General features: G+C 34.6%; 1 protein-coding gene across 1 annotated transcript in view; it reads left to right on the top strand.

Moving 5' to 3' along the window:
* The window catches only part of LOC118519673 (ovostatin homolog 2-like), a 76269-nt gene that overhangs the window by 30033 nt on the left and 21361 nt on the right, over positions 1 to 24875 (top strand). The window contains exons 6-17 of the mRNA XM_078074155.1: positions 129 to 149; positions 1927 to 2095; positions 2569 to 2653; positions 6502 to 6619; positions 10031 to 10142; positions 11479 to 11588; positions 11924 to 12082; positions 12951 to 13178; positions 13966 to 14020; positions 14456 to 14601; positions 15183 to 15332; positions 24505 to 24675. Coding sequence (XP_077930281.1) covers positions 129 to 149; positions 1927 to 2095; positions 2569 to 2653; positions 6502 to 6619; positions 10031 to 10142; positions 11479 to 11588; positions 11924 to 12082; positions 12951 to 13178; positions 13966 to 14020; positions 14456 to 14601; positions 15183 to 15332; positions 24505 to 24675 — 1524 coding nt within the window. The remainder of the gene's footprint in view (positions 1 to 128; positions 150 to 1926; positions 2096 to 2568; positions 2654 to 6501; positions 6620 to 10030; positions 10143 to 11478; positions 11589 to 11923; positions 12083 to 12950; positions 13179 to 13965; positions 14021 to 14455; positions 14602 to 15182; positions 15333 to 24504; positions 24676 to 24875) is intronic.

Genomic DNA, 24875 nt, shown 5'->3' with positions numbered 1-24875 from the left:
ATTTTGTCTTCTGGGAGAGTTAAGACTGTTTCAACACTAAGTCAGATAATCTTAATAATGCAATATCTGGCAAAAAAAAAAAAAGCACTATTACAATATTAACCTGCAGGTTCTTTTTTTCTTTTCAGTATCCATTGATCACACTTCAGGTAAGCGATCCGCTTTATCACAATTTCTCAAGATTAACTATTTTCTGAAAGCACTCATTTTTTAAATATTCAGATAAATAATGATGCGTGTCTAGTTTTCATTACATGTGTTAGAAATTAAGATAACTGAAATAAAGGGAAGAAAAACCTTTATCTACATACACAGTGTAAGGCATCAGATGAAGATGTAAATAAAGGGCTGCCACGTTTAGTGTAGGTCCTGTGTGGCAAGTGCAGTAATGAGTTTTCATGGAAAATAAAAGATTGGGCTCCTTCTAAGTGAGTTTTATATTTAAAATTGCTTAGTTTGGGCTACTGGCCCTTCTCAATCTTAATTTAACCACATCTTGTTGTAAGGAAATAGAAAACATAAACACCTAAAGATTTGAAATAAATTAGGTGATATCATTACAAAATGGACACTTCGCTTTCAAATCTCTATTGCAGTAGTGTGGCTTTCAAACTCATTTCAAATCTTATGTCTGTCAGTAAATCGTTCGTATCAATCAACTCTAACATATGCATTTTAATTTCTACATGCAATATGTACCATTATTATTAACTCAGTCTAAATGTTAATACACTGAGATCTTCATTAATGAACATGTATGTAAATGCCTAGTTCAAATAGGCTTCTTTATAATTTGAATTTTTTTTGACTTTGTTATATGGATGGCAAATAGCTCATCCTTCTAGTAGGATAAATATCAAGTTGGCCATTTTCGTGTTTTCTACGTCATTAGTAATCCGTAAATAGTATTATCTTCACATCCTAATTCAGCTAGTGTCGTATTTCATTGAAAGCAACAGAGAGCTTAACTAACATTGGCTTCAATGAGTAAAAGGTTTATTGTTTTCACGAACTGCCACGCCTAAGTGTAAGTGCTCGCGGATGGGGACGGGAACAGCATAGCATTACCAAGGATCCAGGCTTCTTCTACTTAACCTCCCTGCCATCCTCTGTGCATTGTTTTATTCTCAATGCCAGCTACATCTGATTCTTTTAGAAATAATTTCCCAGTGACTTCTACTTATTTTCAGTTGGCCAACACTTAGTCACATGGGCAATCCTTACTGAAAGGAAGCCTGGAAAATTAATTTAGTCTTCTAGACTTTATCATAGAAGAAAGGAAAAAAAATTAAAACTAAGTGAGTAGTAAATAATATTTTTGTTTCTTTGTAAAAATCTTTTTATCAGGAGTTCTTTAATCAGAACTTATGTGAGCCTGGCTCACATAAGCTGCAATATACTAAAAGCAAGTAAAGGAGAAAGGGTGGCATTATCAATCCATTCTTATTATAGAACTTCCACTGAACAGCTTTTGCATGCAGTGTGAAAACTCATGACCAATTTGCTTACCAAATAAAACACCAGGGACAATCTTTATAAGTATCTGTTAGGATAAATACCTCCATATGCTTCTACTGGTGTGGGTCCACTCTACTTTGGAAAGCACTACTCTGGAGCAGACACATTGAGTTTTAAATTTTTTTAACTATGCAGCTCTGGTTCAGAAAGACAAAAATCCAAAGCATTTATTACAGGTTATTGTTCTTATTTTAGGGGGTGTTTACCAGAGATATACTATATTAATTGAATATTAATATTAATTGAATTTGAGTACCTGAGAAAGTTATGTTATTTTTACAGTGTGAGGTATTAGTTCAATAAAATGGTAATTTTCTTTACTTACGTTAAGTACAGAAAATACCCAAAATAAAGAAGGAAAGACTAATACTCTTTTGACCTCTGATTTTACTTCTTCTTTATTTCTAGGATCCTCAAAACAATAGAATTTTTCAATGGCAAAATGTGACCTCTTTTCAAAATATAACCCAACTCTCATTCCAACTGATTTCAGAACCAATGTTTGGAGATTACTCTATTTTTGTGAGAATAAAATCAGGAAAGACATTGACACACCAATTTACTGTTGATAGATACGGTAATTAAATACTACTTATGGTTGTTCTGTATAAATGCAGGGCTCAAAGGACTCAAAAAAAATTTTTTTTATGTTAGATTTAGGCAAAAGTCGATGAGGCTTGATTTAGTTTTCTGCCATTTTCCTTTCTTGGGGTTTTCTGCTTTATCATCTCTCTTTTCTTGTTCTTCACTCCTTGTCCCATAGCCTGATTCTAACCCCTGACTCTTCTACCTAGGAAATATCTCATCTTCTAGAATCCAGACAATCTTCTACATGATGTAAAAGACTATAATAAAAAAATGTGAAGTTCTGAGAGTAGAAAAGAGAAAGACACTATCACTTACACAGAATTTGGGGCAATTGAAACGTGGTGTATATAGATGCATACATAGGACAATGTTGTGCACAGAGGCATACTTAGTTACAAGATTGCGATAAGTTTTTCTCACCAGTGATTGTAGGGACTGAAGTCTATTTCTTTGTATTTCCAGTGTTGCCCAGGTTTGAAGTTAAGGTCAGTGCACCACAAACAGTAACTATTTCGGATGATGAATTCCAAGTGAATGTATGTGCTAAGTAAGTATTCAGGAGATTTGACTCCACAGGTCAATACAAAGCTCAGAAAGAATGAGAAATAAAATTAGCCATGTAACTTCAATTACTTATATTCTTATGTTAAGATTATTAGAGGAGTAATGAATTCTCATTGTAAAATATTGGGAAAAGATAAAGAAAAATATAAGAAATTACATGTAATTAATTCTACCAATTGCCATTTACGTTGTGATTTATTTTCTTCTAATCCTTTGTGAATATTTTGCACAACTGCAATCATACTTTTTTACCCACTGTAATTAAGAAAACATGCCTTCATATTCAGCCACTCTTTCATGAATTCCAACTCCTTGCTACATGAGTATATCTCTATATGGCCATACCAAATTAACTTTTCTTTTATTATATAATATATAGGCTATTTGATTTTGTTTTCGTAGTAAGAAATACTCTTATAGTATATGTCCTTGTGTATAAGAAGTAGCTTCTGAATTAAAAATTAATTACTTAAGAAAGATGTCCAGTATTGGAATTATCAAGACAAAATGTATAATGCTCTTTCAGGTTTTGTTTTTTTGGGTTTTTTTTTTTTTAAGATTTTATTTATTTTATTTGACAGAGAGACAGATAGCAGATAGTGAGAGCAGGAACACAAGCGGGGGGGCGCGGGGGAGAGAGAAGCAGGCTTCCCGCCGAGCAGGGAGCCCCATGCGGGGCTCGATCCTAGGACCCTAGGATCATGACGAGCGGAAGGCAGACGCTTAACCAACTGAGCCACCCAGGTGCCCGCTCTTTCAGCTTTCGATTGCCATATTACTCACTGAATACATTGTGTCAGCATAAATTCCAACAGCTGATACAGAAGTGCCTGCCTCATTGAATCATTACCATCATTGGTGTATTCATTAAAAAAAAAAAGAAGAAAAGAAACTCTTGAAAATGTCATAGTGGGAAAAAAGATATTTTATCAATTTAATTAAGATTAATTTGACTCCTCTTAATGTGAAAAAAATTCATATGACTTGAGAAATTTTCATTTTTTTGAGAAATTATTTCTAACGTCTTTTTTTTTTAGATTTTATTTATTTATTTGACAGAGAGAAAGAGAGCACAAGTAGGCAGAGAGGCAGGCAGAGGGAGAGGGAGAAGCAGGCTCCCTGCTGAGCACAGAGCCCGATGTGGGGCTCGATCCCAGGACTCTGGGGTCATGACCTGAGCTGAAGGCAGCCGCTTAACCGACTGAGCCACCCAGGCGCCCCTCTAATGTCTTTTATATTTTTAAAGGTGTGACGCCTTTTCTCAAATTTCTAATAATAATTAATATAGTTAATATTTACTGAATGCCAGTTACTGCCTTGAGCATTGCATTCATTATATTCTTACCACAATGCTATGAGACAAGAGCTATTATCATCTCTAGTTTAGAAAGAAGGGTAACAAGACACAGAGAATTGAAATAATTCATCAACATTAATAGAGCTTTTGGATGGCAGACCTAGCATTGGATTTAGACCAATGTTATTTGGCTTCAGAGGTACTCTCCTAACCAAGACCTCTGTTGTAATTTATATAAACAATTAAAAATTTAATATTTAACGTATTTGTTTAAACTGTTTATTTAATTGATGACATGGAAATTACTTCCTTTTGAGCATTTTCAAAGTATTTAAAATATTTTTTTTAGCATTTTCAAAGTATTTTTGAGAATATTCAAGGCATTTTAAAGACATATTGGGTAAAAGGCTGACACTTTGTACAATGTCCTTTGGACTCTAGGGAAATCATAACAATATTTTTTTGTTTCAGGGAAGAGTAGCTGACATGTGCCAGAATCTTATGAATGTAATATATGAGAGATGGAGATTATGTGTGTTAAAAATAAGGGGATAATCAATATAAGCTTCAAAAACTCCAGGATCCTAAACTAGTTTTACTGGTAAAACCCTACCCGGAGCCAGAATTGTCAATGGGATTAACACCTATAATTCATCTGCCCAGTGTTATGCTAAAAAAGTACAACACACATATCAGGAGAGCCAAAATATTTATCAAGTATCGCCTTTGTAAGAGACGTGCTAAGCTAAATGTTGATACGGAATTGGGATTTCTTGACACTTCTTTAACATTACATTCCACTTAGATTTGCCATTAAGTAGTATGTCAGTATCAGCAATAATGATATCCTGCAACAGGACCAGGTGGTTGAGACAGAAGCTCTGCTGGCTACAAGGTTATTTCTGGGCAGGCTGCAGGAACAGAGGAATGAAATCAATATGTCCAGGAGTGAACAGGAGTGAATGAGTTGCCTACTTCAGGTTGTATGTGCTGTGTCTGTGCATTGTTTCTTTAGTATTCCCCAGACTTAACTTGGGACAGCTAGAGAAAATAACAGCAAATCAGATTATTTTAGCCAACAACCTCCAAGATGAATTAAGCTTTTAGAAGGGAAGAAAACTTACCTACAGGTAAGGACATTTTAATAAAATGCATTGGTATCCACCAAAAACTTTTCAAATCACACATCTATTCAGAATTTTTTATTCTTTCTGATCTGTATGAAAATTTGAGCTACGTATTTCATGGGCATGTGTTAACCCATAGATAATACTACAATAAGAGTTTTATTTTGTAAGCAAAAGACAGTAAGAACTAACAAGATATGTGCAAGTATAACATTTGTGGCCTGATCTTAGTCTTGCCTCTATTTTCATGTAATTGATATTTAGAGCTCACAGACGATTTTAGTGATTTGGGTTGAGTCTCAGAAGCATTGAGAATTTTTAAATAGAGAAAAACCAGTTAGTGGAATGTGAAGAGCATGGACTATGGGAAGTGAGGAAGATCTAAGTTTGAATTTTAATTCCATATCTTACAGTGTGGAGAAGTGAGTTGTTTGATCTCAATTATACTAATCTGTACAATGAGATAATGCACCTACATCTCAGAATCACTTAAAAAAATAAATGAGATAATCTACATAAACATCGGGTGTATACTGGTGTCCAACAATTAGGGAAAAAATGTTATAATTGATAAATGTAATTATATTCAGTTTTACTATTTACTAATTTCACATTCGTTAACTGTTTTTCTAAATCTTAGTGGAAACAATCCTCAAGTAACAAAAAAACCCAAATCAACTGTATTTGCCTTTCTGAAACTTTAAAAAAACTGTGTTGTAGTTTTTTGTGTGTTTTAGGAGAAAATGAGATATTTATTTAACCCCACCCCTAAGACATTGTACCTTTCATCAAAGTTTATCTAGTTTATGCCAATCTCCATACCTTCTACATTTATTGGATGCACAATGAGAATTGTTTAAAGTATCGATCTAGAAGTTTTCTAAGATCCTGAATAATCCACGTGTTACTTATATGCATATATATTTTCCGCTAAAGAAAAAAAGTGCTGCAATTTTTATAATTTTTCTATTAGACTAAAATATAATTGTAAAAACTCAATTTAATCATTAAATTCTATTTACTGAGATTTTAGATTCTACATTACCTTGAATTTGATCTTTTTTTTTTTTCGTTCTTTCTTTCTCTTTTTTAAAGTAAGCTCTGGGCCCAACATGGGGTTTAAACTCAGGACCCTGAGAACAGGAGTCACATGCTCTACCAACTGAGCCAGCCAGGTGCCCCCTGAGTTTGATTTTTTGAAAAGCAGTTGAATCGTCATAACAGATGATGTGCCTAACTTAACCCAAATTCTGTGGGGAAGATAGAACCAGTAGATGAGGATTCCCAATTGAATTTCGTCATTAGAGTAGTCATAGATTACAGATTTCATATATAATTTCTGAAGAAGCCCATAGAATATTCCCATGGTATTGTTCATCTATAATTATGTACACTTTCTCCTGCCAGGTACACGTATGGCCAGCCTGTGCAAGGGAAAGCCCAAATCCGGGTGTGCAGAGAATTTTTTTCCTCTGGGAATTGTGAGAACAACAACCATGAAATATGTGAACAATTTATTGCACAGGTACAGATCATCATCTTTACTCAAAAAAAAAAAAAAAGTTCTTGTTCATTTCATTCTGTAGAGAAGGAAAAATTCTCCCTCTACCCTTCATGGTCTTCCACTGGACTAAGAATTAAATTTACATGAAGCAGGTTAATGGGAGAAAAAAAACAGAGTTTTATTAGGTGCACATGGAGGCCCCATAATGAAACTGAGATCTAACAAAATGACCAAGGCAGGTAGTTTTTATACTTTTTAAACAAAGAGACGATAAATTTGTGAGGAATTGACAGGATAAAGAAAACAGATGTTTAGGAGCTTTAATTAGTAGGGAATTCTAATTGGAATTTGGGCTGAGGTAGTAGATAGGAAAAAAGGAACAAGGTTTATTTCCACAGCTTTCTCGGCTTTCAAATCCCTCTCTGTAGTGGTAAGGATGTCTATTTACTTTTTAGTGCAGCGAGAGTGCCTTTCATATGGGAGATTTGTTTCCTGCTTTCGTGGGGACCAAGGAGGGTCTTAGTGTCCTCGCACTGGCTGTTTCTTAAGTAACATTTATATAACATAATCAGTATGCCAAAGTGGCATGTTTGGGGAGGCCTGCGCTCGGCCTCTACAATTCCATTTATAAAAGGGACTTAACAACACTGTTTTCATTTTGTGGATAATGGAGGTTTCAGCTAGATAAGGTGAAGAAGGAAGAGCAAATACAACATCTACCAATAGTCTCTTATTCTCCAGGCCATGTAAATTGTCACCCACCTATGGATTCACAGATTTGTTAAATTTGAAAAATCTTACTCGTTTTCTTGTTTTCTATACTGTCTACTGACCTCTCTGATCTTTCTGTGTGGAATTATTAGTCATCTGTTAAATAAATGAATCCCTGATTGTACACACCATGCAACCTAGAATTGTCCTTCTGAAAAAAGTTCACTTGCAAACACCTGCAATTCAGAGTATCAACTTGTATTACTTTAGATTTGAGGTTCATTTTTGAAGCCACCATTTCCTTTCCCCACCTGCAGCATCTTCACCTAAGTAAACAATTCTGCCCATTTCTTTGAGGAGCAGCTTTGGACTTTGAACATGAAATTTGTATACACTTCAGTTTATAATTTAAGTCTGATTGTCCTGAAGTTACTCACCAAATTGATGAACATCCTTTAGGAAAATATCAATATTTGGTCAAGACAAGCAGAAATCTTTTAGATAGGAATTGCAGGCGAGGAAAGGCAGGGTGGAATTTTTCCACATCAGCAGTGCATTTTTCCATGGTGTGATTATAACATACATTAGTTAACTGTTTTACCAAGTGATAGGTGTTCCCTTAGCTAATGCCTTTTTCCCCCATTGTGAACATAAAGCAATAAATAATCTGCTAAAACTATCCTTATATATGAGTGGTTTTACTTATTTGATATAGATTCCTTGGAGTGGGTTCCATGAGTCAAAGTAGATAGATGGTAGATAGATAGAATTATATATACATCCAATTTTAATTTTTAAAAATTTTAGCATATTATTGTCCAAAATGTTTTTAAGCGTTCAGATTCCTGTCAGCAACATGTGAGAACAGTATTTTTCCCAAATTACTGTCAGCAGTATACATATAGCAGTTTTTAAAATGCTGCCATTTTGATAGAAATTCATTTTGTTTTAATTTGCATTACTCATGAGTTTGAACATATTTTCATATTTTTGTTTGAATCAGTTTGAATTTGTTCTTTTAAGAACTCTTAATTATCCGTTTTTCCTGTTCATGTGAAATTGAAATTTTCTTGTATTATGAATATTACCCTCCATCCTCTAAGCAAATTTTTTCAAGTCTGTTATTTAAATACTGACTTTGATTGTGTTATTTTTGAGATATCAAAGTTCCTAATGTTTATAAGTTCTCAGCCTCAGAAAAAGGTCTCACTTACCACCGTGTTGTACATACAGCTATTTAAACATTTTAAGATTTTAAACATTTTTCTAATCAACATAAAATAGTTTTTGATTATAGTCTAAAATAACACATTTTGTTTTCTTCCAAATGGATATTCGGTTGTGTTAGCACCTAATCTTTTACAACTTTGCTCTCCTTCTTTATTCTAAATCATGCTCATAAAAGTTTCATTTATTTTATTGGCCTTTCTCTGACTTTCTCTGATTTTGTTTTATTATTTTCTTTCTGATATTACTTTTGTGTTCCTAAATCATTTATTTTTATTTTCAACATATTCATTTCTTACCCTAAAATTTTATTTTGTTGTGTTTAAAAAAGGTTCGTTGTTTCTTTTTGTTAAAAACACATTGTGTGGGAAGTGCACTTGACATTCAAAAAAAAAAAAAAACACATTGTGTGGGGCTCCTGGGTGGCTCAGGCGGTTAAGCCTCGACTCTTGATTTCGGCTTAGGGTCGTGATCCCACATGTGGCTCCCTCCTCAGTGGGGAGTGTGCGTCTCCCGCTCCCTCTGCCCCTCCCCTCTGCTCTCACTCTCGCTCTCTCCTTCTCTGTCTCTCAAATAAATTAAAAAACCTTTGGAAAACACACACACACATTGTGTTTTACTTTTTCTTTTAACCGTAGCTTAATACCATAGATTTTCATGCAAAGCACTTTTTTCCTTGGTATTAATGTTAAGATTTTTATCTCTTTGACTCGGGGATTACTGAAAAATGTTTTTCTCTTAGTTTCAAGGCACTTAAGAATCTTCTGATTACATTTTATATTTCTTTTTAATCCATATTATAAATAGATGAAGTAAAATTATCTGTTTTGTTGTTGTTAATATTACAGCTGATAGTTCAGAGGAGCGCATATTCTGGGATCAGAATGCCTCGCTACCACTTTCTGTGTGACCTTGGGCAGATTACATAACCTACCTGTATTTCAGTTTATTCATCCATATAATGGAGGTCTAGCTCATAGGGTAGTTTTGAGAATCAATGAATTGATCTATCCCTCTAACATTTTAAATTTATAATTAATAGACATTGTTTATTTTAAAATATAATTAAATCTATATTTCTCTGATTCTTGATGTCACTAATGAAAGATTATCTACAGATTTTTCCTTATTTTAAATGAACAGTTTATCTTAAAATGTGTTTTGGTGTTACACACTTGAAGACTCAAGATGATTTTAATCTCTAATTCTTAAAATTTCATTCAGTTCCAGACTCATCCTTTAATTTGTTCCTCATCTACGTTGTTTTCAGTAGAGTATCCCTGAAATCTGTAAAAAATACATTACCTCTTTAACTTGCTTTAATTGCTGATGAACTCCCACCGCTTCTTTTGCAATTCTTGGTCATTTCAACAAGTTTGTGGGATGAAGCCATGGGGTGGTGGGGGGCAGTTAGAAATCTGTGCTAAAACTCTACATCCTTTTAAGACTTTTGAATTCCTAATCTTTTCATTATACCTTCTCTTCATTTTTCAGTTGAGAAACGGTTGTATCACTCAAATTGTAAATATGAAAGTCTTCCAACTCTACCGTACAGAATTTTTCATGTCATTTCACACCACTGTAACAGTTACGGAATTTGGGACAGGTAATGATCGCACTTTATGGGCAACCTGGGGATATACACAGCTTACTGGGGAGAAGTTTATCGAGTTATTGATACTCACCAAATAGAGATCATTCATTGTTAAACATAGTCAAGTGGAGTATGGTTGTCAATAGGTCAACTTGAAGGTTGCTTTTGAAAAAGACTTTCCTCATAATATGTAAAAAAACTAATTATGTAAATGCCAAGTGTTTATAACTGCTTCTGTGCCCGCATCAATCATTACAAGGGTCCTTCTTCTGAAGCAGTAGAGCTAAGCTCATAAATTATGGATCTCTCTTTAACTTTGTGTCAATCAGTTGATAACCAATTGCCAGGGTTTAATCTTTGATTTAATACAAGAGATCACAATATCTAGAATGTCACATCCAGCTCCATGCTTACTGATGTGAAGTTTATTGGAACAGGACCACTTTCGTTTACTTTGCTCAAGAGCTACAATTATAAGGTTGAATAGCTGTGCGCCTTGTGGTGCACAAGCTTAGAATAGTAGCTAGGAGATCCTCTTCAACCTCTAATTTGATACAAATGGAGACATTTGCAAGTGTAAAATATTAATGAGACATTTACAAGACTGCACGTAGTAAGTGCTCAATAAGTAACTGTTACAAGAATGGAAAAGAAAAAAAGTAAGTGAAATTAAATTTGGGGTGGAGAAAACCAGATTCAATTACTAATTATTTCTTGTTACTTAAAAATTATTGGGATAATATTATATTATATTATATTATATTATATTATATTATAGTGCTTTATATAAATGTACTTGATCAGTTGTGTCATGGCATTCATTATGGATGTTTGTCACATTCATATTGTAACTTAGCTAGATGTGTTTACCTCTGCTTATCTAAACATGCTTTGCTGATACCACAGTGCATTTCCATTTACTTTGCTTTCAGATATTTTTCTTATCTGGCAAAAGTCTAAAAGCATAGTTATCTGGTAGGCTAAGGAAAGGTATAAAGGAAGTGAAAGCCTTATTCTAGAGATGTCTATGAAATTCTGTGTCATAAAAGGAGTTATTAGCCAGAACTGAGTAGAATGGTCAGAGGAAGGAAATTAAAAGCATTTTCTCCTGCTTCTGATTCAAACACTTTCATATTAATTACATTGTTCAGTTTGACGTATATTATAACCACATAGATATGGAGTATTCTGGAGCATGCTCCAAAGCATCCACACCTCCCTTTCAATGTAGAACAAGAATGTAATTCTGTGTACCAGAAGTTTGTGCATGTCCTCTAAGCTGTTTTTTCTTTTGAGGGTCTTGATCAAACAATGCATCCTCCCTTATACTATTTTTCATTTCTTTCAGGTGCACAGATCAGTGAAAGAGCTTCTACTTTTATCACTCAATTGCTTGGCAGTGTGAGCTTTGAGAACATGGATCCTTTCTATAGAAGAGGAATTTCTTATTTTGGAACTGTGGGTCTGACTTAAAAATACATGTTCTCGTTTCATTTTCTGGGATCATGGATTGCCCTTTGAAAATTTCTGGACACGTTTTTCCTACTTTCGTAACACATTTGTAGCCTTACTGCATCTGATAGATGAGAAAAATTCCCAGGGGGAAAGCAATAGATAAAAGTATAGCTGTTTCCATTTTATGTATCTATTTAATAGAACATTTTTCTGTCTATAGGAATTTCATAAAATTACAAATAAATAATCACACTTAGGAACAGAAAAATTCCTTCTCTGTAGAAATGTGATGTTTTGAGTTTTAAAACTTAATGCTATTTTTTTTCTTTTGTGCACAGCTTAAATTTTCTGGTCCTGATAATGTACCAATGGTGAACAAGTTATTGCAATTGGAGCTGAATAACAGAATTATAGGAAACTACACCACAGATGAGAATGGGGAAGCTCCGTTCTCTATTGACACTTCAGATATATTCGATCAAGAGTTCAACCTGAAAGTAAGACATCAAAGAGTAGACGAGATCCCACAAAGTATTTGAGTGTTAGGGTTTTGAACATAAGGAATCTCTTAAAAGATCATTTGTATTAAGAATATATTTTAGGGGAACCTGGGTGGTCCAGTCAGTTAAGCATCTGACTCTTGGTTTTGGCTGAGGTCATGATCTCAGGGTCGTGAGATGGAGCCCCCTTTGGGCTCCACGCTCAATGCGAAGTCTGCTAGACACTCTGTCCCTCTACCTCTGCACCTCCCCACTCTCTAAAAATAAATAAGTCTTTAAAAAAAAGAATATATCTTAACAAGGTTTTAAAATTTGGAGTATTTTATATGTTTATTTGTTCATTAAATAATACATGAGAATACTTATTCAAGAGGATGAGATAATGGCCTGGTACAATTGTTATAAAGTCTCTACCAGCCAATATTTTCCTCTGAGAAACTAGAGATAGTTCATGAAGATAATTTGGCCTTTTTTTCCCCCTTTGATCATTTGATGCATAGATAGGGGAGATACTATGATGTCTATTTTTCTGCTTCTTAAATAGAGTTTTGGAGTTAAACACTTTGTCCATGTACAAATATAGCTGAAAGACACAGGGTTAAGGCTATTCTCTGATTTCAATTACAAAGTAAAAATAAATTAGCATAGGCCTAATAAAATATACATACAATTATGGTCATGTTTTGTATACAAAAAAGAGGGAAGTGTTATTATTTTACTTCCAGTAACTTGATATTTGAAACATCAGCCACAAGCTAAGATTCCTCTCTACTTTGAAGCGATAAGAAACCTTCCATTCTGGAATAATCCCTGTCTTTAAGGGTCTTTATAGCTCTAAGATCCTTTGTTTTCCTTTTCTTATCAGGCCACATATATTCGACCTATGAACTGCTATCCTTCCAGCTGGCTAACACCTGAGTATGTGGACGCTTATTTCTCAGTTTCACGCTTTTACTCCCGAACCAATAGCTTCCTGAAGATTGTTCCTGAGCCAAAGCAGCTTAGATGCAATCAACAGAAGATTGTTACCGTGCATTACTCCCTAAATGGGGAAGCATATAGGGATGATTCAAATATCAACTTCTTTTATTTGGTAAGCCTCAGTTGATGGATCCTTGGGTCTTGTCTAATTGTCTGCTTAGCACAGTGCAGCTTGGAAGGGGTATGTCAATCATGCCATGGTATCTGAGTGAGCCAACCTTCTCACTTTGCTAGGAATACTATTGGATCTATTAAGAACAAACAGTAACTAGTAAATGAACACATAAACATAAGCAAACAGATACATAAAAAAGATCCAAGGCAATTTCAATTTCCCTAAGGTTGAAAAACTTACTATTCAGAGTCTACTATTTTAAGCATTCTATTATAACTCATATCAAGGATTCATGACCCTTCAGGAGAGTACAACATTAGGCAGATACCAGAGAGTAAGGTGCAAGGCTCATTTTGATAAGCAGTAAAAGGAATTCGCTCTTTTGGTTCTGTCCCCATATTTATCCATTCTGTCTTTATAAGGCAGGTGAAAAGCTAGACTTTTCTGCCCTATGGATGTCTCCATCTTACAAATAAGGAAACAGTGGTGAAGAAGTGAAATGACTTGTCTTACTCGAAGCCAGACCGTCTAAGTAGCTCAGAGCTTTGTATACCCCCTTGCACAGTACACTGCGTATTATTCACCAAGTTTCTAGCACATAATAGGCTTTCAATTAATCATAGTTTCTGTGTTCTTTTCCAAATTGTGTAGAGTCTACTTTTTATACTTGTTCTTAGAAGCTACCTCTCTTTGGAATAGAATTCTCATTAGACCATTCATATCCATTTTTAATATCTGTGAAATAGTATGATGTTACACATTTTGTTTTCTTTGTTCTGCACAGGTGATGGTGAAAGCAGCTATCTTCCTCAGCGGGCAGAAGGAAATCAGAAACAAAGGCATACATAATGCATTCATTTTTTACTATGGACTCTGCCTTCATTTTTCTTTCCTTTTAAGGAAATGTTACAGGGATAGAGTCAGGAGGTTAGGAAGAGCACTTAATGTTAATGGTCAGTGGCTACGAAGCAGTAGTATGGCCCAGGATATCCTTCCAACTATTTCAAAGAAAGATTTCTCCTTGTTTCTATTATTGCCAGGTTATCAAGAGCATTATAGAAAAGTGATGTCCAAAACCCAAATATTGTCAGTGCCTAAATGATGCAGTCTTTTTTATTTGTGTACATAGTTCCCATTATTTAATTGATTTGCCTTTAAAATAAAGCCCAATTTGCTCTTCCTTTCCGTAAGCCATTCTCTTTTAGCTAAGTGTAGCCAGTGAGCCAGGAAACTTCGGGCACTGTATCCGTTAACGCCATCTCCTATTTACACAGCCTGGAATGGCAGCTTCTCATTCCCGATGAACATCAGTGCTGATCTGGCTCCCGTGGCTGTCATGCTGGTCTACACCCTTCACCCCAGCGGGGAAATTGTGGCTGACAGTGCCAGATTCCAGGTTGACAAGTGCTTTAAAAACAAGGTGACGCTTCTGTTTCTTGCCTGTCTTGCGAGAGAGCAGGGAGCAGTTTTCCCCCTGTTGTCTTCTAACGTAATTACTATCACCTTTACATGGTGATCTCAGAGTAAATGTTGGTATAACTAAATTATTAGGGATGAGGGAATCGCCAAGAATGAGTAACTTTTGGTAGCAGTGCCAATCCTGAGGTGATAGAAGGATGGTGAAGATGTCCTCGTAGGGACAGTTAAGGGTGAGAACAGGCAGGAGAAACAAAGGTACAGAAATCTATAAACAGGGCGCCTGGGTGGCTCAGATGGTTAAGCATCTGCCTTTGGTTCAGGTCATGATCCTGGGGTCCTGGGATCGAGTCCCGCATCGGGCTCTCTGCTCCTTGGGGACCCTGTTTCTCCCTCTGCCTCTCTCTCTCTCTGTCTCTCATGAATAAATAAATAAAATCTTTAAAAAAATTTTTAAAAAAAGAAATCTATAAACATTTATTTGGAAAAGATGGTGTTTATTCAAATTATTTTGAATGTATTCAAATGTATTTATTCAACTTTTTTTTTTAATTATCTTACTCTCCTTTTCTTCCTCCACTTTAGGTTAGCATAAAGTTCTCTAAGGAGCAGGGACTACCCGGCTCCAGCACCAGTCTCTACCTGCAAGCAGCCCCTGACTCGTTCTGTGCGCTCCGGGCTGTGGATAAAAGTGTTCTTCTGCTGAAATCAGAACACAAGCTGTCAGCTGAAAGTGTAAGCTCTCTGATTTCCTCATTTTCATCCGGATTCCTTCCCTTCAGCTTATGTTTTGTTTGTTTGTTTTGTTTTTTTTTAAGATTTTTTTAAATTTATTTGAGAGTGAGAGAGAGCACGAGAGCAGGGTGAGGGACAGAGGGGGAAGCAGGCTCCCTGCTGAGCAAGGAGCCCCATGTGGGGCTCCATCCCGGGACCCTGGGATCATGACCTGAGCTGAAGGCAGACGCTTAACGACTGAGCCACCCGGGCGCCCTCAGCTGATGTTTTTATTTGAGATGAAACATGTTGAGAATATCAAATATTTTCTTCCTTTGTTCCTTCATGGGTTACATACTTCATTTTTCTTGAAACCTAGAGTTAAATCTCTGAGTTGAAGGATATGTTTGGATACAGTATCTAAAGTTGTTATCTGTTAACAGAGCTTATATTTTCATAAGCATTTCCAGACCAGCAATTCTTGAGTTTGACAGCAAAACTGTTTTCATTAATAACTGTTGGATATTTTCCCTTTATTTTTTAGCACAAGAACATATAAATATTGAGATGTATGATCCTATTCACAACAAATTTAATAATTTAAATTTTTTCTTATTAAAATTATACCTATTGCTTTAATCTATTCGAGCTGCTACAACAAAACACCCCAAATTAGGCAGCTTATAAACAACAAAAATATTTCTCACAGTTCTGGAGGTTGAAATTCTGAGCTCAGGGAGCCAGCATGGTAGGATGAGGTCCCTCTTCTGGTTTGCGGACTTCTTGTATTCTCACGTGGTGGAAAGGACATCTTTTATAAGGGCATGAATCTCATTCTCTACTTGCTCCACCCTCATGACCCAATCAACTCCCAAAGGCTCTACCTCCTAATTCCATCACATTGGGCATTAGGATTTAGGATTTCAACACATATATTTTGGGAAGACACATTCAGACCACAGCACCTGTGTAGTGTAGAAAATGTGCAAAATACACAAAGACCTAAAGAAGGAAATCCTCAAAATCATTCATTATCTTAACACTGAGACATATTTTTTTATTTCACAAAATGGACTCTTATTGTACAGAAATGAACATTTGTGATGCAATTTTTAAATCTCTTTTCTGAAGGCATATATATGTTACAAATGAGATCTCCCTGAAAAATGAAATTTTGTTTTCTGCTTTTAACATTCTATAGTACAGCTAGTTTTAAATATAAACTATAAATATCAATTAATAACAATATGCTAATAATGATTAACCATGACATAAACTGTATATTTTTTCCTGGTGTAAAAGTTAAATACATACAAATTTCTTATTGGTGCTAAGAAGCTTCTAACTGATTTCAGAGTCAGTTAGAAAAGTATCAACAAATAAAGGATAAACTTATCTATAAATGTGAAAAATATATATGCACTTTAACGACTGAGCCACCAGGGCGCCTTCAGCTGATGTTTTTATTTGAGATGAAACATGTTGAGAAACTAAAAGTTTCACGGAGTCAGAGTAAATAGTTTCTGCTCATTCTTCCTACAACTGGAGGTAGCAAGGTCTTAGAAAAAGCACCTGAGGAAAAACCATTAAGGGTCCTCCAATAGAAAATTTTAGAAGCACTTCGCCAGACCTGAAGATTCAAGTGAATCTGAATATGATATCAGAGCCAAAAGAGTCAGTGGCCCTTGTTTATTATCTATAGCCATATTAACAGTGTAAATCAAGCAATGTTATATAAATGAGTGTATTCCAATTCATATTATTTAAGTTCGTAGTACTTTTAATATTATGTTACGTAAGTTTAATTTTTAGTTTTAAATAATTTTAAAGATTTTATTTATTTTATTTTAGAGAGAAAGAGAGAGAGAGCTGGGGGACGGGGGGAGAAGGGGCAGAGGGAGAGGGAGAGAGAATCTCAAAGAGACTGCACTGAGTGGAGCCCGACACAGGGCTGGTTCTCACAACCCTGGGATCATAACCTAAGCGGAAACTTAGAGTCAGAAACTTAACCAACTGACCCATGCAATTGTCCCCCTTCTTTTAAAAGATTTTATTTATTGATTTTATTTTGAGGGGGGGGCAGAGGGAGAGGATAGAATCTCAAGCAGACTCCTTGCTGACCATGGAGCCCTAAATAATTTTTTAAAATGTAAGAATTTTACAGAGAACTCTCACGTACTCTTTACCCACATTCACCAGTTTTTAGCATTTTGCCACATTTATTTTCTCTTTCTCATTCTGTCTCCCCCCCACCACACACACACATGCCTCACATATATGTACATAGCATTTCCATTTTTTTTTCTAAACCATTTGAGAGTGGGTTGAATACTTCATGCTATACTATTCCTTAATATATCAGTGTTCATTTCCAAAGAGCAAGGATATTCTCCTGCATAATTACAATACAGTTATCAAATTTAAGATATTAAACATTGATTCAATACTTTGTATCTAATCTACCAGCTATGTTCAAGTTTCATCAGATGTCCTCTTTACCACATATTTTTTCCTAATTTAGTGCAAGATCCAAGACAGGATCACATACTGCATTCGGTGCTCATGTTTCTTTAGTTTCGTTTAACCTAGAACACAATCTTTCTTTGTCCCTTGTGAAATTGATATTTTTGGAGAACATAAGCCAAGTATTTGTGTTTGTTTGTTTGGGTTTGTTGTTGTTGTTGTTTTGGGTTTTTTTTTGGGGGGGTTGGGTTTTTTGTTTTGTTTTGTTTTTTTAAAGAGAGAGTACAAGCAGGGGTGCAGGGCAGAAGGAGAGAGAGAATCTGAAGCAAGCTCCACACCCAGCATGGAGCCTGACACGGGGCTCCATCTCATGACCCTGAGATCATGACGTGAGCCGAAATCAAGAGTCGGACTTTTAACAGACTAAGCCACCCGAGCGCCCCCCAAGTAGTTTTTTGATAAAATGTTCCTCATTTTAAGTTTGTCTGATATTTCTCATGATTGGGTCAAGATTATGTATCTCTGGCCAGAATACCACATACATGATACTGTGTATTTCTCAAGGTACACAAGATCCATCTGCCCATCATTGGTGATGGTAATTTTGATCACCTGATAAAGGTGTTTCCATATATCTCCATGCGCTATTTTCTTCCTTAAACTAATAAGCAATTTGTGCTTATTAAGACTATTTGTACACCCTGCTCCTCATCAAAATTTCCTTAGAGTTAGCATCCATTGATACTTTTTGCCTAAACCAATATTGGTATGATAGTGGAAACATGATTTTCTAATTTTCCCTCTTCCTCTTATGGATGCAAGCATTTTTATTGCTCAAAGATTTATAATTTAGAATTCATAGTTCATCACTATCCTTAATTATTTTTATGTTAAATTGTCTTAAATTTTCCAGTGGGAGCATCTTCATGTTCTTATGATATGTCCAGATCATGTTTTTAGCACTCATTGATTTTCTGACACCATATGTTCTAGGCCCATCTTCTACTTCCTTTGCGCTAGCCTTGAAAATAACTATTTTTCCAGGGATCTTTAATTCCATAGACAATGGAATAGCATTTATTTAATTCTCTCTTTTTAAAATTTAATGTCTATCCAGTTAATACATTATCTTTGCTGATTTGTGATACTACCTTTTTCATATACTATTTTTCTATTGGTTATTATGTTTATTTCTGGAATTTATATTCTGTTCCATTGGTCTGTCTATTGATGTGTCAGCACCACACTGTTTTAATTATGGAAGCTTTGTAGTGTGCATTAATTTTGGGTAGGAATCAACTCCTCATCCTCATCCCCCAGCTCTTCTGTTTTAGGGTTTCCTTAGCTATTTTTCCATGTTTGATTTTTCCATGGCAATTTTATTTTTGACTCGTCTAACTCAAGAAAAGGTTTATGATAATTTTTATTGTGATTGCATGGAATTTATAAATCAAATTAACTACATCTTATTGGTGAGATGTCATATCAAGAGCAAGGAATATCTTTTCATTTGTTCAAGAATACTTTTGATGTCTTCCATGAACTTTAATTTTAAATAACTCTGTATATATAGTTTCTTGTTAAGCATATTCATGAGCATGTTAACTCTTTTGTTGCTATTGTAAATGAGGTTTTCTCTTCTCTTATACATTCTAACTTATTATTTGGGCACATGGGAGGTATTTTTTGCATAGTAATCTTATATTTTGCTAACTTGCTGAATTCCTTTATTGATTTGGTTAGTTTTATCAAAGGCTCTCTAGGCTTTATAGGTATACTGCCATATTACCAGCAAATAGAGATAGTTTTCTTTCCTTTTTTCCCCGTGCATCTATTTTTTTTTTTTTAATTTTTGCCTAATGGCAGTACAATGTTAAATTGCAGGAGGAATAGCATCCTTGCCTTGTTCTGGACCTTAGCCGAAATAACTGGTAGGCTATCCTGTGCCTGGTGCTTTTGCACATGGTAGTTTCTTAATAACTTTCTCTATTTCTTTTATAAAAATTGGTCTGCTTAAGCTTTGTCTCTTTACTGGTGTCAGTTTTGGCAATTTTGTTTTCCTAAAAAATTAAACCTTTCATTATAGGTTTTCAAATTTATGTGTACTGAAAAGTGCAAAGGAATCTCATGATACTTAAAAACTATGTGCTCTGTATCAATAGCTACATCCTCCTTTTCCTTAATTTTTTCCTCCTTATGTGTAACTTTTATTTTGTATATTTTTACCTTCTTCCTTTTTTTCTCCGTATTATTTTGCTAGTGGTTTATCTATTTTGTTGATTTTTTCAAATTCAGATTTTGGTTGATTAATTTGATGTAATGGGGTTTTTTGAGGTATTGTACTACATTAATTTTTGCTTTTATCCTTATTACTTCTTTACTGTTGCTCTTTTTGTTGGTGCTATTTTTAGCTTTTTTATTTAGTATTTACATAATTTTCATTTAAGTTTAAGGTTTAAGTGTTAAGGCCTATGAATTTTTCTCTGATCTCTACTTTTAAAGTATCCCTTAGATTCTGATCTGTAGCAGTTAACATCATCGTTTTTCAGAAATTCTATAATATTTGTACTCAGCCTTTCACTGAAAACTTACTTAGTGGAACATTCTATAATTTATATGTAGACAGGCCTCCCTATTTGGGGATTTTTTAAATTTCAAGTTATCTTGCCTCATGATCCAGTAATCTTTCTATTTTATGGAGACTACTGATATTTTTTTGTGTGCCCAAATATATGAACAGATTTTGAGAATGCTTCACTTGAGTTCAGAAGATGTAGTCTCTTTTATCAGTTTGTTTTATATCCGTAAGATCTGACTTTTTTCCAAGTTTTTATTTAAATTCCAGCTAGTTAACATATAGTGCAATATTAGTTTCAAGTATACGATACAGTGATTCAACACCTCCATACAACACCCAGTGCTTAATCACAAGTGCACTCCTTAATCCCCATAGTTATTTAACCCATCCCCCACCCACCTCCTCCTGGTAACCATCAGTTTGTTCTCTATAGTTAAGAGTTTGTTTCTTGGTTTGTCTCTCACTCTCTCTTTTTCCCTTCTTAAATTTCACGTATGAGTGAAATCATATGGTATGTCTTTCTCTGACCGTAGTATGATACTCTCTAGCTCTATCCACATCATTGCATATGGCAAGATTCTGTTTTTATTTTTTTATACACTTGAGCTGTCTTGTACTGAGAGTAGTGTGTTAAACTACCCTATTAAGACTGTTTCTGTCTGCTCCTCCTTGCATCTTCTGTTGTTTCTGCTTTGTGTAAGTGGTTGCTGTATTATCTGGGGCACAGATATTCATAACTCTTATACCTTTATTACACAATGGAGGGGTTGTCCTGGAAAGTGCTCTTCTCTATCTTATTTGATGCCTTTTGGCCGTAATTCTACTTTTTCTGATATCAAGATAATTATAACCTCTGTTTCTTATTAATTTCACTTACCTGGCCTTTAGTTTTAATATTTTGAAATATCGTATCTTATGGGTTTTTTTCTACATAGTATAGTGCTGGATTTTGCTTTTTTTAAAAAGCCATTTTTAAGGAGAATTAAGTCCAATCACTTGTATGGATATGATTGATATGTTAGATATCAACTCTATGATAATGTTTTTGTTATCATTACTGTGCATTATTTAAATTTACTTTATTTCTTTAGCTTTTTGAGTTTTTCTTTGCTATGTTTTCAAATTTCTTCTTGTATTGAGCTGAGGTTTAATTTTTATTTTAGTGATTGTCTTTGTATTTTTATCTTTTTTAATACTCTAATCTCACTTTTTTCTTGCCTCATAATTAAATCTAGCCATTTTTAAGTAGTATCCTTTGACTCCTGTTACCTACACCACAGTCCATAATTTTATTGTATTTTTCCCTTTTCTCTCATTTTAAATTTGAATCTTTACTTCTTTGTCAAAACATACTACACTTACATTCTACTTTTCTCTTCATATCCACAAAGTTCTGCCCACTTCCTCAGTCACCTTTTGGTTGTATAAAGCTTTTTTATACTAGACTCCTCAGAAGGTCATATGGGTATAGAATTCCCTGATTTTCGCATATTCACAATTGTTTCACTAAAGCTTTTTTGTGGGAAGGACAAGTTATCTATATCTTAAATCCTTGTTTCCCCTTTCTTTAAGTTTCTTGAAAATGATATTCCACTATTGCCTTACTTTGAATATTGCTTTCAAGAATTCTGACATGTTTAATTCATTTGCCCTTAAAAAGTATTCCTGAAGGCCTTGAGGCTTTTTTTTTTTTTTAATACTTAAAGTCTAATAGCTTTAGTAAAACTATTTTAGTAAAATCTCTCAGAATCTATTGTTTAGGAGAAGTTTTACCAGGTATTCAGTAGACCCATGCATTGTGTAAATTCATCTTTTATTTCCAGAATTTGTCTTGGATTATAATTTTAAATATTGGTTTTTCCATTTTTCTCCCTCTAGAAAAACTCTATAAATATATTGGATCTTCTTTGCTGGCTTTCCAGTTCAACTACTTTGCCTATGACTCATTTTAATTTATTTTTCTCTCATTTTTATTCTTTTTTTCTTTATTTTTATGTTGCTTTTTAAAGTTTTCTTTCAATCTGTTTTTTCTTGAGCTCCTTATAGAGTTTATTTCTGATATTATTCTGACTTTAATAAATTATCATTTTATTTCTTCCTAGGTTTTGTTCATTTCCATTCTTCCATCCTTTCTTTATTGAATTTCTAATTCATGGTGCTTTTTTAATACCCCAAATGAATGTTTAAGATTATTTGATTTATATGAAGTGTTTTGGGATGGCTTTTCTGTTTATTTATTTATATATTCAGTTAGTTAGTTACTTTAGCAGGTAAGTTGCATTAGCTAAAACATTCCGATTTGCATTTTCTATTTTATCTTATACTGGTTTTGTATGGAATTAATTTTCTCCAGTTCTTAATATTTTTGTGGACAGTGTTCCTGGGCAGAGTGCCTTTTCCTGTTATTTTAATGAAATGCAATTTCTTTTTTTAAAAAAATGTTGTTAACGATGGAAATAGGAGTGGAGATGGGCATATTTTTATTTCCCTTTCCAAGGAGCAGCACAGTTGTTCTAATAATCTGACTATTTCCCATCAGCCATGCTTTTGGGAGCTGCCACTTCCAGGCCCACTCATTTCAACCCCCTTCCTTGTATCATATATTGAATCTAAGAACTATGACTCATATTTTGATACTGAATGTAGTACTTTCTTTATCTGGAGTTGATTTGGTGTGTATTTCCTCTCATTTCTCCATCCAGTCTCTTCTTTGTCCTACTCTCTTAAGCATTCCCTCTCCAACTTTCCATACCCTCAGATTTTCAGCAGCAGTACAGAGCTGTGTTGGAATTTGGTGTTTATTTCTTTACTAACAAGTAATTTGAAGGTCGTGGTATTATCTATATCCCAGTAATGTTAAAGACACAGTCATGCATATTATTATTTCTCTTTGATTTTATATTTGCTTTGGAAGGATATGTAAGAAGATTAAAATCGGACAGCTACCAGACAGCTGGGGGTTCTAGCATTATAATTGCAATGGATCATGTGTAAATTAGGCCTTGGAATAATCCATACATCTTCAGGCATCTCTTGCTTACATGCTATCCTAAGTCCTGAACCAAAGCTGAAAAAGTTTATGAACATGACATTGACCATCTCAAACAAAACTGAAGATTCCCTCTTCTGAAAGGATGAATTAACTCAAAAGTGTTAGATTAAATATCATGGCTATGCTCTTTTTTTTTTCCTTCAAATTTTTATTTAAATTCTAGTTAGTTAACATAGAATGCAATGTTTGTTTCAGGGGTAGAATTCAGTGATTCATCATTTACATACAACACCCAGTGTTCAACAGGACAAGTGCCCTACTTAATACCCATCACCCATCTAGCCCATCACCCACCCACCTCCCTCCGACTCTCAGTTTGTTCTCTATCTTTAAGAGTCTCTTATGATTTGCCTCCCTCTCTCTCTTTTCCCCCCTCCCATATGTTCATCTGTTTCATTTCTTAAATTCCACATAAGAGTGAAATCATGTGGTATTTGTCTTTCTCTGACTTATTTCACTTAGCATAATACCCTCTAGATCCATCCACACCTTTGTGAATGGCAAGATTTCATTCTTTTTGATGGCTGAGTAATATTCCATTGCATATATATACCACATCTTCTTTATACATTCATCAGTTAGTTTGGCTATTGTTGATAATGCTGCTATAAATATCGGGGTGCATGTACCCCTTTGAATCTGTATTTTTGTATCCTTTGGGTAAATACCTATAGTAGTGCAATTGCTGGATCATAGGGTGGTTCTATTTTCAACTTTTTGAGGAAACTCTATATTGTTTTTCAGAGTGGCTGAACCGGTTTGCATTCCCACCAACAGTGCAAGAAGGTTCCCCTTTCTCCACATCCTCACCAACATCTATTGTTTCCTGTGTTGTTAATTTTAGCCATTCTGACAGGTGTGAGGTGGTATCTCATCATGGTCTGATTAGTATTTTCCTGATTATAAGTACTGTTGAGCATCTTTTCGTGTGTTTGTTAGCCATCTGGATGTCTTCTTTGGAAAAATGGCTATTCATGTCTTCTATGTGATGGCTATGCTCTTAAAGAAAAGAACAAATCATAATGGCACAAAACTTGCCAATTTTGTAAAAATAAGAGGAATGCTTAAAATCATTGGGAACCATGTGATTTTTCTCATAGGTGTACAACCTGCTTCCAAATATAGAACTATATGGTTATTTCCATCATGGGCTCAACCTTGATGATGGCAAGCTTGACCCTTGCATTCCTCAAAGGGATATGTTTTACAATGGTTTGTATTACATACCTGTAAGCAACTATGGGGATGGAGACATCTATGATATTCTCAGGGTAAGATCATTTAAGATTTTAAAAATTATTTCATCTCAATTTTAACTTTAGTATTCATAATGCATACCCATGTTTTATTAACTGTATACTTTACTTCCTATTCTTGGAGATTGGTGTCCATAATTTGTTTAAAGATCACTCCGAAATTGTCTTATAAAAAGGAGATACTAATTTTTGTTGATTTTTCTCTCTTTTTTAAC

This window comes from Halichoerus grypus, chromosome 6 (genome assembly GCF_964656455.1).
Source record: "Halichoerus grypus chromosome 6, mHalGry1.hap1.1, whole genome shotgun sequence".
Classification (NCBI taxonomy): domain Eukaryota; kingdom Metazoa; phylum Chordata; class Mammalia; order Carnivora; family Phocidae; genus Halichoerus; species Halichoerus grypus.
Note: the sequence above shows the minus strand (reverse complement) of the source record. Positions and strands in the feature narration are given on the sequence as shown.